The 14,135-nt window shown below is 34.1% G+C and overlaps 1 protein-coding gene across 1 annotated transcript; it reads left to right on the top strand.

The window, feature by feature from the left end:
• Positions 1-3,603: 3,603 nt before the first annotated feature.
• LOC111001223 (tetraspanin-2A) lies at positions 3,604-13,667 on the top strand. Its single transcript, XM_022271021.2, has 5 exons — positions 3,604-3,755; positions 10,365-10,562; positions 11,015-11,191; positions 12,646-12,831; positions 13,476-13,667. The coding sequence occupies exons 1-5, from the start codon at positions 3,651-3,653 to the stop codon at positions 13,554-13,556; spliced, it is 747 nt and encodes a 248-aa protein (XP_022126713.1). The 5' UTR covers positions 3,604-3,650; the 3' UTR covers positions 13,557-13,667.
• The last annotated feature ends 468 nt before the right edge of the window (positions 13,668-14,135 follow it).

Raw genomic sequence — 14,135 nt, 5'->3', positions numbered from 1 at the left:
AAAAATTCAATTGGATAGTTGGTGGCTTCATCTTCATTTGTGACGCAGTCAATAGATTTGAATGAATGCATTGTTCCAATGATCTTATTTTGAATTATGTAGTTCAGGTCATCTACATCTTTATTCTTAGCCGCTAAAATTGCTCGCTCATTCAACCATTCATTATTTTTGTAGCTAGAAATAATGTTTAGAAATACATTGTTGATAAGTTCGTCTTTTGATGAGACAAAATTACAGAAATTATTTGAAAATGATATTAATCCGCTCGATCCATCGACAGGTACTTGACCGTTACCAATAGTCAGCAATTGCTCCGAGAAATCTTCAGCAGATGTATCAGTAAGCAATGTAACTCTCATGTTTGTTGTCAGCTGCAGTTTCTTCAGATAGCGCCATAGATTTGACCATTTGAGGCAAGCGTTTATTTCGTCGGCAGCCGTAGATCTTGGAATTACTGGCAGTATTTGGCGGAAATCGCCAGACAGTAAAATCATTGCTCCTCCAAAACATCTTGAGTCATTTCGTAAATCTTTTAAGTTCGGTTAAGTGCTTCTAATGCACGTTTATGCGCCATTGTGCATTCGTCCCAGATGATGATTTTCGATGCCGCTAAACATTGGCCATTGCTGAGTGTTTTGCAATATTACACGTTGGTTCTTCAATAGTTTGAAGATTTAACGGTAATTTTAATGCTGAATGAGCCGTACGGCATCCTTCTAACAATGTGACTGCTATTTCAGAAGAAGCAACTGCAACCGCTATGTTGGATCTCGCCCGAACAGTTGCTAAAACTAATGACATGAGGAATGTCTTGCCAGTTCCACCAAGGTCATCTAGGAAATATAAACCACCATTTTCATCATCGTTTGCCTTCATTAAAGTATCATAAACTTCCTTTTGTTGGTAATTCAACAGGGTTACATTCGTTTGAACTACTAAATCTAATTCCTGGTGATCATATTCACGTTCCCGTTCCAATACTCGATTAAATGCGTCTTTCGACAACAACAACAAATAGAAACATTCATCATTCTTTGGACGAACTGTATACATACGACCATATCGAGTTTTATAGTTCTCTTCACTGAATATCTTCACTATACGAATGGGCAATGGCACTATCATTACATTTAATTATTTATTTAATAGAAATATTTTGAATATTGATTTCTTACAAATATCAAATTGTCATATATACGTCATTACATAGCTGTCATTATACGTCAATTACATAGCTATCATTTGCGTTTTATTATTCTTTTTTGTTATACCTCGTTTTATAGTGACTGACGTTTCATGTCAAGTCCTACGGGAACGCTGTCGAACGGGATAAAAAGTATCCTATGTCCGTCTCCTGGCTCTAAGCTACCTCCATTCCAATTTTCACCCAAATCTGTTCTTCCGTTCTTGAGTTATAAGTGGTGTAACTAACACGACTTTCTTTTATATATATAGATAGTCGCTTGTGCATTCCACTAGAGCCTGAGACCATTTACCAAGCACTAACGCTGAATGAATTTTCTAATGTTACGGGATAGAAAAACGGTAAAAGGAAGAAAGAGACACTCGCAGCTCACAATTTTTTTTTATATCTTTAAAAGATAAAAAAGCGAGCTTACGGGATGCCCAATAAGGGTAGTCATCGCAGCTTATGGACACTCATTATAGCAGCAGTACCCAACGTTGCCGGCCTTTGAGATAGGAGTATACTCTAACTTTAAACAATTGAAGGTCCTATCCCCCACTGGTAGTCGATTCGATTCCACAAACAAAAGGTGATGCTGATGAAATTTTGAATTAATACTGCTCGTACGGTGTTGAAACGAGGCAGAAGGAATTACACAAAAGAACTCCTCATAGTACACTTAGTAAGAAATTCATAGAAACTAAATGTAGTACGTTGGAGACTGACAATTCGACAAGGCCTTAAGGCTGAATTTTATCAAAAAGAATTGTACCTAGTACATATTCCTTTTTATGACTTAGAGACTTATGTGACAAGGCCAGCAAATCCGTAGCAAGCCTTCTGGTGTTGCCGGCGTCGGTAAGAACTACCCGTTTGCTTGTTTCGCTTCGGTCCAAAATAAGTCAATACCTACATTCGCGCCACATAAAAAATACTCTTAAAGCACTTACATTTTAAAAATGTAGTCCGTCTCGCTATACTTGCTGTATTAGAACCCCGTTTTTGGGTCATCATTCTACAAGGATCCTTTTATTCAATTAGCACGCGTACTCTTCGGATCAAGGCTTATTTCAAAGCAATAAAATCGAAGCGACATGAGTTTTTATCAAGTATTTTTATAAGTAACAAAGCCTATACCAAAAAGACTCAAATGCACAGTCGACCTTTTAAGAATTGTTCCCTATATTTTAAGGATGTATTTGGAAATAATTTAACTATCATTTTTGACATTTGACAGCTGCTAGTAGCCCAAACAATATCAAACAAACGTTTAGCGTGTTAGTCACATCCACAAATTACCGACACCGCTGACGACAACGTAACGATAATTTTACATTATATTTATTTGAAATCTATTTGTCAATTTGTATAGGCAAAGGCTCTAAAAGCATAAGATACTCTAATTCTACAGATGCAATCTCTGACGCATCGCACATATAAAAAATGACAATATTTTAAAAGTCCTGTGAGAGTAAAAACATACGCGAGTACCTTAGTTTCACTTCGAGTTGAAACCGAAGTGAAAACACGAGACCGTTCAGCTGTGAATTTACAGCGGTGACAAGGCCACAGAAATAGGCCAACAACTTGAATATTTTATACCCGATACTCTTTCCGGTGCAATATCAATTTTTATTTTCGTTAATTAAAATGCGTTTCCGTTCAACGCGTTCTATTGTTTATATTAAATTCGAATCTCTTTGTCTATAATACAAACGTTTTTAGCATTAAAGCGATGAATCAGTGTATACAATACGTATACTCCAATACAATATTTTAACGTTTTTACTGATTTAAAGTAAGTAACGTAACTTGTTACTTATAATACTTACGTTTTAATAATAATGTATATAGTTTGATCTAGTGTTACTGAGGATTTTAAGTATTTCATTTAAAAGCCCTCTAGCATCGATAGTGTCCATGGGCGGCGGTATCACTTAACATCAGGTGGGCCTCCTGCCTGTTGGGTAACTTTTTTAAATAAATCGTTTTAAGGTTTTTAAAAAGGTTTTAAAGAATTTTCAACATAAATGTGGACCTTCAACTGATTTTAAACTCAGTTATGAAGTTAAAAATATTAACTTACTATGTTTGTTTATTTTTTTTTTTTTTTTGAACTAATAAAAGTGTCTTAAGTTTCAAAAAACTATATGTTGTACAATACATATTGTTTATTGCTTTAACAAAAAAAAATACATACAAAGAAGTTATATATTACTTATCTAATTAATTTTAACCAGTTTTAAGACCTTCCTTTAGCTAAATAAGAATTTTACATTGGCATGTATATCATACTATTAACTATCTATATCCTCTCTGAAATTGGGATCTAATAAAACAGTCTTTATATTATATTATAGGTGTGGCAATCGGTGTCCTCGTATCTTTTGGTTATCTTTTCACAGATAACCTAGCTTTATTATCTGATAAGCCAGTACCAAATCGGGCGTGCGTGCAAGTGGTCATGGCAGGTTTAAGCAGAGATGGCCAAGGGCCAATAGTGGGAAAATTGGAGTCACAAATATATTGCATCAAGTATACTTTGTTTTGCTTCAACGTCGTATTGTGGGTGAGTTTGAACTGAGCTGTTTACTTTGAATTAGAGGCACGTTCTCACAGTTCAACATTTGTTACTCACTTCAGTTGTAACGAATCGGAAAAATTTATTTCGATTATTGTGGGTACAAATCCTTGTATTGAAATAGTGTTGTTGATCACACATATTCAGATTTAAATATAAAACAATCATTGGTCTAAATAATAAAGATTCTATTTTGAACAATCAATCAATCTAAATTTATTTATTCAATTTAGATGCGACTTAAGGCATGCTTATGAATGTAAAAATCGTTTACAAAATTCGCGAAAGAGCAAAACTAACACAAAGTGATGTGATAATAAATGTTTTGTCCTTATCATTCTCACCTAATTTATCAAATTTGTAAACGAGACAACCTTATACTGTTGTTTTGTAAGACGAGGGTTATGGACTATGAGTCATTTTATAAATACCTCAATTATCCTTTATTTTACTTCGTCTATTTTCTTTTGTAAGCTCGTGTTATATAACGAAGAATAGTTCTGACCTGTACAAAGCAATACGCGGTAAACTTGCTAAAATTTTCACGTAGTTTATTAGCATTCCTTTCTTGAATAGAGATAGCAATATTTGTGTAATTATTGCTATCTCTATTCAAAGCTGAAATACGGCTCGTTATCAGTTAGATTACACTTGTTTTCTAAGTATAGTGTATCCATTGTTTGAGTCACACTCTAAACGCGTTATTCATTTATGTGTCATGTAGATTCATAGTTTCATTACATGCATGGTGAAGGTCATGGGAGTGGATGAAGCTGTTGCTTCCTAAGGTATGTCTGGAACGTAGCAAGGAGATCCGTGATCACTGCCTATATCTTCGGTAAAAAAGCATATTAACGATTTCTATCTGTATATATACGTACGTAAATATACTACAAGTTTCTCAGGGAATTTATTTCTTTTTTCAAACATATTTTTATTAAAATTTTATTACGATAGTTCTTTAGAACTGAATTGTTTTACATTCTAAGTTTATTTATTAATGAAAGTTTACCACATCATGATTATGATGATGAGGAATATGTGACAAGCTTATTTATCTAAAATATATGACTATTTTGGTAATAAAGTTACAAAAAATTAAAAAAAAACTGCAACAAAAGTACCAGCAATTTTAAGCAGAAACAAAACATTATTTCTTATTATATATTAAATTAGTTTCCATGCTTCTATCTAGTCTGCGTTATTGAATCGTTTATTTAATTATTGATCATAAAAACTAATATTTCAAAATACTAGTTCCGAGGCATGATAATATATATGCAAGTAGGTAATCAGCCTCCCGTGCCTGACACGCCATCGACCTCAGAGATGAGAGTCGTACGCCACTAGGCCCACACTAATATATATCGAGTGTAATTAGTCGGTTTCAAGTACTCTATTCAGTCTCTTACCATCAAAGCATGAATACAATTAGTCCGAAGTAGACAACTAAATGTTGATGTTTCATAAGTTTTTACATTACGATCACCATGAGTAATTTATCATATTTTCTATTTTTTTACTCTAATTAACCATAGTCTTTAAGCAAGTCGAACTTTTACGAAAAATAACAAAAAAGATACAATTTTATGTGGACAAGAAAATTAAGCCGGCTGACGGTAATTTTGTACACAAAAGGGTAACCTAAGTTATTTCAAGTTGGTCTGAAAAATACGCTAACATTTTAGGCGGTTGTAATTCCTTGATATTCTCTCAATTTGTATATTGTGTTCGTATTTGTTTAGATTTTAAGTATATAACTATTGTATCTGTATGTAAGTTATGCTTTAAAATCATTCGAATAAACAGGGTATATATTGCACAATTGTATTCCCTAATGAAACAAGAATTTCAGTATCATTTCAAATCAATAACATAAAAAAGCTATGAGTTATATCATAATGGTTTGGTAGTCTTTTAATTTTATTATTTAGGTGTAATATTATTTTACACAACGCATGTGGCTTCTATTAAAAATTATTCACTGTCAAGTCAGTATTAAGTGTCAAAACGTTCTTACAATATCTGGCAAATGGCAGCTAAAATAAACGTATGGGTTCCGTGCAAAATTTCCACCCGTGTAAGTCCATTCTAAGGCATTAGCAGCACGTGGTGTCGGCACTAAATCCTCGCACTCCACATAACTTCCCGCTCGATACAGGCGGTTATTAAGCCGAGTTAATTAGCAAAATTAAACATCACATCCCCATTGTGGGGTTATGTATAGGATTGCTCTGAATTAAATTGTAATGCATATTTATTGCGTGAAACATATTGTTAATTATTACATTAGAGGCATTCATGTAAATTAATTAAGGGCTGTGGTAATCGTATGAAACAAACTCATTCGAATCCTTAGGTATATTGTTGTACTTTATAACAAATAGAGACTGTACTCTGCTTATAAATTTTATTAATTTCGGGCCAAATTATAGATAGTCATTATTTCTTACTGCTAAGTGATAGGATGATGAAAAACAAACAAGTTAATCAAATACAAAATGTTTATTTTATGTTTTATGTACATATATTAAAATTGTGTTAGTATTAAAAAAATCTCTACAGGTTTGTTTAATTACAAAACATTACAGCATTTAAGCTTATCAATGCCAAATTCATTTTGTGACTTTGATCTAAATTTTTTTCCAGAAAATGTGCCAGTTAGAATGTGACGGTTTTATATATTTCTTTATTAGTGCCTAAACTAGACGCGAGGATCACTGTCAGGAATGTATAAATAACAGTTGCATTTTAAATATAATTTGCGACACGAATGATTTTGAAAAATCACACGCTACATTTATTTATTGAAGCTGGCACAAATCGGGCAGCGCTCTGCAAATTGGAAAGTGGAACTGACGCCAAAAACCCTAAGTGTCAACTGTCAAGCATCATTCAAAGTTGCACTCGTTAAGGTGCAGCGCAAATGAGAAATAATCGCTGTATCCTAGTCTCTTTCAATAATTGCCATTTGGATTTGTGCCAAGATGAATGGTGCTGCGTTGTAAATGGGGCATATTAAATTGACTTCGTTTGAATTGTTTTACGTTTGGATTTTTTTTTAATTTTTTTTTTTAAGTGTTATGCAGAAATAATTAAGAAATACTGTTTAGATGTGAAAAGGAAGAGACAGGCTGCCCACAACACAGGGAATCCTAGTGTGGGGCCAGTGCACTCTACTTTATCGAAACTTTCCAGAATATTGTGTATAATAAAGTTCTTTCTTTCTTTTATCAACCGTTGTATGTCCTAACTTCAAAATAAGTCAAAGATAAATCTTGTGTCTGTGTGTATATGCTTTTTCAGTATTTTCGTTTGTTCTATTGGTTGCACCGTTATATTCATAATTGTTTATACATTATTAGCTTTTTTTTACACATTATGTATTCAACCTTTGGCTATATTTTAATTGTCTTTATATATAACCTTTGTTAGCTGTTCAAAATAAATCTAAATTCGTCAATAATGTATCGGATTTCGACATACAATTCAATTCGCGCTAATATTCGTTCCTTAATCACACCTTACAGTCAAACCACATTAGAAGGACGTTCTTAATTCAAACTCGATTTGTCTAAAGTTGTACGTTTAGTAAATGAATTGATTTAATACAAATCAATACTAGAGTATTCCAAAATTGAATACCAAACGTCTTAGAAACCGCCAGCAGCATTTAACGTTACTCAATCAAACTTAACCGCAATAATTGAACCCGACTAAAGCGTAACGTATTTCCATGGGCTTCACTTTTAATTAATCTTGGTTAATCTTACACTGCATTGAGTACAGAATTATTTTTAAAAGTTTAGCCCCGCCATAGAGAATTAATTATTTAGCGTAGTATTGTCTATGCTGTAAACAATTACAACACAATTAAATAAAATTCTTAAATGTACCTCTTCCAAACTTTGCAAGGTTTATTACGACAAATAAACAATATATAAGTTTATTACACGTTTATTTTGCACTCTCTAGGTAACAATTTATCATATTCATAAATTATTATTCCGTTGAATTTTTTATATGATCATTTGTTTTTTTTTTTAGAACATGGGGCAAACAGGCTCACCTGATGTTAAGTGATACCGCCGCCCATGGACGCTCAATGCTAGAGAACCCGCGAGTGCGTTGACGGCCTTTTAATCGCATTCTTTTCATATACTATTTGAATTAAAAGTTCACTTTCCGTCCAATTATTATTTAATTCACTACTGTGACAATCTTATGTATCGGAAGCACAATAGAATATTGTCAGAAATAAACGATTGTTTTAAATCTTAAATTCGGCACGTACTGGGTCCCCAGTGTTGCGTAGAATAGATAAAATCGTCTTCCACATAAGATATTCAAATCCCTTAAGTGCACGTTGCGGTTGAATTGCGAGAAAAAGTCCCATTTTGAAACGTTGTAAAACTCTTTATTATTCCAGCTCTGCAGGTATTCCAAGATATACAACGAAAACGCTCCTGACGTTTATGCGGCTCGAAGCCACTTAATGCTTATAATCTCCACAAAACGGTGACACAATGAATAGTTGCAGAATAACTAGCATTTTACGACAATCCCCCAGCTCCTGATATATACACTGTTATAAAATTTAACGTTGAAAATATTCACGTATCTACATTGTAATGTCATATTCGGGCTTAAGAAACGCCGCTGGCGTAGTAGACGGTCTCACAGCGAGTTTTTACGACGCCATAAATTTTTAACATCACAAAAAAGTCTGTCTTTTGGCTCGAAGAGAGCAAAACGAAATACATAAGAGACTTACGACGCGAATATTTAATAGTCATTTGGTAATGCTTTTGTTTACCTAAATCAAATCGATTTATATTACAAGGAACATGAATGTTTTGTTAGCACAAGGTTTTTATCGAGACACATGCATAATTGATATATCCAATTCGTACGGTTAATTTTTATCGCAAATGAGAACTATCAAAGACGAAATCCGGAGACTGGCAGCTAAATACAAAGAGTGGTTAAGCTGTCATCCGAACGAACTTGCTCGCCAACTCACCATTAGACAGTATGTGAGTCGACTAAAACGTCACCATATTCGAGAGCTAGAAGACCGGCAGTAGCTCTAAGCAGAAGATGATTAGATGCTTCCAATGGGAAGTCACTCCACATGACAGCACCACAGAACAAATTCTCTCATAGCCGTACGGCTGATTGCAAATTACCGCAGAGAAAAAAAAATTATCGAAGATGATTGCCCGTAATAAAATCAAGGCATACGAGCTGAACGTAACGCAGCCAATTTCGATAGCTCCAATTTTTCTTTATTTCAAATTTATTAGTTAGTCCAGCTTCGTTCACAGATTGCGCCATTTATCATCGTGAAAGCGTGTATCAGCGAGTGTATTCGAGCATTAATGGCGGTACAAACCCGAGTATTATATGATTTTTCCAGCAAACCGTACAAACGTACGAGTCAACTTTCCGCGTCATTTGGCGTGGCCCTAATGGATTGCGAACAGAGTTGTTGTCTCGACAAAGGTTTTTGCAGACAAAGTATAATGATGCGTAGATAAGGCCCTTTTTTGCTCCGAAGATAACGCAGAGGCAATAGGAGCCGCGACCTAATTCCTATTTGGCTTGATTACTCAAAGACGCGGCGATTACTCGCTCGGGTTCTGACGTGTAAATCATATGAAATCCACGTTCTTTTGTATGGACGATTCGGGCGGCATTTCTTTAAGCGTGACATATTTAACGCCTACTGAATTTTACAGTGTATTCTATGCTAAATGTATGCAACTGGGGTAGAGCAATTAAAGTTTATTGCTCTATAAAAGTTATAATCGCATACCTGTTTACCTACACAAATACAGGCTCTGCCTCGTAGCATTAATGAGATTATAAAACTTTTAGATCCCCTCATATCTATGGTGTTTTTCCCATTCGTAGTTTTATCTTTTACGTGGATCAGCAAAATTGGCTAACTTGCAACGAAGTCGATTTATCAAATAGTATGCTCAACTTTTTCCATAGAATATCTTTCTTGCGTCTTGATGTTACATAAATAAATAATTGGTTATACTGCGAAGACTTGGGCATACATAGTTTTTATATAACCTTTTTGTTATGATAATAATAAATCTTTATTATACCTCCTGATTGTTAGTATTTATTTATAGTCGAATTTCATTAGTAAAATATTACTCGCCTATAAATATGGACCATTATGTAAATGATAGAGTTATCCGGAGAGAGTTAAAGGAATAACTCTCTCCGGATGACTCTATCATTTCCAATAGGTGCACAGTCTTTTCCCGCTCTGGCCCTCCCACTTTTCCTTAACCGACTGGTCCCTTTCATGGTCTTTGATGTTTATCTGTTCTTCAGGTATCGTGGTACCGCTAACATAGCCTTGTAATGTACCGAAACAAAATATATTTTCATAGTATAGTTTATATTATTTTTCTAAACTTATATTTAAAGGACTATCATATTTTATACAGCCAAGAATATTACCTAATAATACTTTTGACTGCGTATGAAATTTGTATTGAAATATTCTTGAACATTTACTATATAGACTAGATAGACTGTTTTTTATCACTGCTAATATAACAAAGTTGGTTCCAGCTGTTCGGTTTATCTATCTTCGCACTATGTTTGTGGATATGTGTGGAGCCAGGATTCAACGAATGGATGAAGATACTTGAGTTACAGAAGTTCTTCATCGGTATCTACATCATACTTATCGGAACTCTTGGAATCATGGTCGTCGCTTTCCTTGGATGTGGGTCAGCATTGATGGAAAATATTAAATTGCTTTATATGGTAAGTAGCTTATCACATTTAACATTTATAATATGTTTTATTGAAGCGCCAATTTTAGAAAGCCTTTCTTCTATAATTTTATTCATTACCTATATTGTTGTTAACTAGCGGCCCCCGCGAACTTCATTTCGCCTTAATACGCCTTTTTGAATTTTATCCCATAGGGGTTTCTTTTCAATTTTTTTTCTCAACAATTACGTCCCTCAGAGTTCAAGGAAAAATCGAAAAAAAAGACGTTTTCGAGTTTTTATTTTTATTTATTAAGGTATTACAAAATTATCAACAAGATTATAAAAAAAAATTAGACAGTTTAATTAAAAACACTAGTTATTTAAAATAAAAGTTAAAAAATATATTTTTCATTTTATTATGATACAATTACAATTAATTTAATTTAATTAAAATTAAATATATTCTCGACACCAGATAAACATCACAATTTTGTTTTCTAGTATATAGCTTCACAAATAGGTCTGTTTGTCTTCGGCCTCGTTGGAGCCTGCGTTCTACTGGACTTCTCGACTTACGACTCTAGTATCCAGCCCATTATTAAAGATGTGCTTGTTCGACTTATTAACAATCCAATGCATGAGGGCAGCCGAGAAATTTTGAGGATGGTACAAGAAGGAGTAAGTATTGATATATATTTTACATGATCATTCTTTTATTCATATAGGTAACGAAATATACACTAGCGGACCTGACAGACGTCCTGTATGATATTTCAAGTGATAAGAATATTAAACAAAGTATAAAAGTACCGAATCTAAACCATCGAGGGCTCTACCCAAACGCATAGAAAAAAATAATTCAAATCGATCCAGGCGTTTAAGACTCCTCTTAAACACACGTACCTACAGTAGAATTATATATCTATCATATCTTTTAAGTAAGATTAAACTACACACGGTGTACAAATTTGATTGAACACGGGTTAAGTAGTTTAGGCCATAGCGGACAGAAAACGTGACACGTATATATATAAAGATAATATAGGTATCGCTGGACAGGCGTGCCCTCCAATAGGCCACATCTCACTTTACTCGTATAGAAAATAATAAAAAAAACGCCAATAGTACTTAAAAAATCAATCTAGTATTTTAATTGTAAAAATTTCTCGGTTATCAAGTATTACTTACAAAGTTTGTTATTATTTTACACAGTATTAGATATAACAGAAATTAATCAACCAAGGTTTAAAATCCGAATTTTTGTTTAGATCTTACACGAAATATAGGTCTAACATATCTACAGAGAACAATGCATTTGATTGGCAAGCAGGCAATCAAATGCTTTCATTCGACGTACTAGTCCAATCAGTGAATCTATCAGGTGAAGAGGCCAATCTGGTGGCAAAAAGTTCGAGCTCCCAGAGCATATTTGCTAAATGGACGGTTGACTTCGAAAGAGGCCTGGGGGACGTCATTTCGTAGTGCACTAATCTAATGACGTAAGCCTTCTAAAATGTATTGAACTGGGCCAATTGTCTTTTGTAATAATTCAACTGGATACACTCTACATATCGTTTTAAAGTTTGTAAGCCAATAGTGTGTTTTAGCGTGGATTTTCTTTTTAAAATGCGACTTTCCATCAAAAGCTGAGCAGTGTTGGCCTAGTGGCTTCAGCGTGCGCCTCTCATATCTGAGGTCGTAGGTTCGATCCCCGGCTGTGTACCAATTGACTTTTTTTCTATGTGCGCATTTAACCTTTACTCGACCGGTGAAGGAAAACTTCGTTAGGAAACCGACATGTCTTAGACCCAAAAAGTCGATGACGTGTGTCAGGCACTGGAGGCTGATCACCTACTTGCCTATTAGATTTAAAAATTGATCATGAAACAGATACAAAAATCTGAGGCCAAGACCTAAAAAGGTTGTAGCACCAATTTTTTTTTTCATTATAAGCATATGAGATCTGAAACCGTAATTGTGACGCAAAATATGTTTTTATTATAAAGGATAGCAACTTTATCTTTGGTCGTGAAGAAAAAAGAGTAAAGACCGATTTTAAAAGACCGACAACGCATTTCGTCTTCCACCAGTAAGTCGTGAGTTTTCACTAAAAATTTATTTATTTCTTTCAGATTGGTTGTTGCGGTGCTGATGGTCCAATGGACTACCTTAACCTGAACAAGCCTCTGCCTTCTGAGTGTCGTGACTCTGTGACTGGAAATGCTTACTTCCATGGATGTGTTGATGAGCTCACTTGGTACTTGGAAGGAAGAACCGGTTGGCTAGCTGGCATTGTTCTCGCCTCTTGCATGATTTGTGTAAGTCTTAGAAATCTTTATCATCCATTAGAACAATTCAAACATGCATTTGCTGCCGATGACAATATCCGGCTTTTTCGGTAAATCAATGCTTTTTATGGGTAGGCATATGAATATTTTTTAAATAAAATATATATAGTCAATTAAGGAACTTGAAACTACAAGCTTCCAATGTAAACTAATACATGCGAAGCTAAGTCAAAATCAAAATCATTTATTCATATAGGTAACACAATGTACACTTATGAATGTTTATGAAAGAAATGCTTCTTATTTTTACTGCCAGTTCCCAAATCAAGGACGTTGAATGGAAGACAAGGACTGGCAATAAACTCTTCGCCACTCTTTTTAATCGCCAAGTTTGTTTTACACAATGTTTGTAAGGAGCTGCAACTATGCGCAGTTGTTTGATTCACGACTTTATAGACACGACGAAACTTACTTTGTTCTAATCATAGTAAGTGACTTACTCTAAGGCACATATACATATTAATTACTACCACATTTAATGAATATGGCTGTAATAATGCTAACAAGATAGTTGTACAATTCTCGCAGGAAAAGCTTGAATAATTCAACAAGTCTCCCAGAGAAACAGCTTCACATTCTTAATGATCTTCAATACTAACACTTATTTATTTCAGATCATTAACTCTGTGATGTCCCTCGTGCTTATTCAAGCAGTGAAAAAGGAGGAAGAAGAAGCGATAGCTTATAAAAATTAATTAAAATTTAATAAAATATAGGATAAGATTATATTTAGACGTGACATTTATCGCATTTTAATTAACCACCGTTTTATAATAAGTGTATTGATTAAATTTCTAAACACCCAATCGAATTTTATTGGTACCCTTCTTTTTATTTATAAACGTTTTTTTACTGTATTTAACTACGCCAAGCGTATTATACTTAATCTGTTTAGGTTTTAATATCCTAACTTGTTAACTATTAACGATTAAGTACTACTGTTTACATAAAAGATTACATCACCCTCAAACAACAATTTATTTAAATACATTAAACCAATAAAGATTTAGCAGTTTACGTATATTTCTAATAAAATTGTATTCTTTCTCAAAACATTAACACGTAGATTAACATCAGAATTTACGAACCAGCCGAGGTGAGAATGTAAAACAAAAGATAAAAGGTTGCGTTCGTTTGTGATTGGTCGTTATAACGCACACATGTCGCGTGTCAACGCGTTTTGAACTAGTGATGCTTCTGACCAATGACACATAGCAGCACACGATAGCAACACGGCAATCACGTGAAATGTTGTATGAAGAAGTCGGATTAGT

Source organism: Pieris rapae, chromosome 17, assembly GCF_905147795.1.
Source record: "Pieris rapae chromosome 17, ilPieRapa1.1, whole genome shotgun sequence".
NCBI classification, from domain to species: domain Eukaryota; kingdom Metazoa; phylum Arthropoda; class Insecta; order Lepidoptera; family Pieridae; genus Pieris; species Pieris rapae.
This window is presented reverse-complemented; position numbering and strand designations above follow the sequence as displayed.

Bases quoted from the DNA above. Each gene is read 5' to 3' on its own strand.
- LOC111001223 (XM_022271021.2), top strand. From the start codon at position 3,651: ATGGCAGGTTTAAGCAGAGATGGCCAAGGGCCAATAGTGGGAAAATTG. The intron at 3,756-10,364 runs GTGAGTTTGAAC...AGTTGGTTCCAG, and splicing joins GCTTCAACGTCGTATTGTGG to CTGTTCGGTTTATCTATCTT. The intron at 12,832-13,475 runs GTAAGTCTTAGA...TATTTATTTCAG, and splicing joins TCGCCTCTTGCATGATTTGT to ATCATTAACTCTGTGATGTC.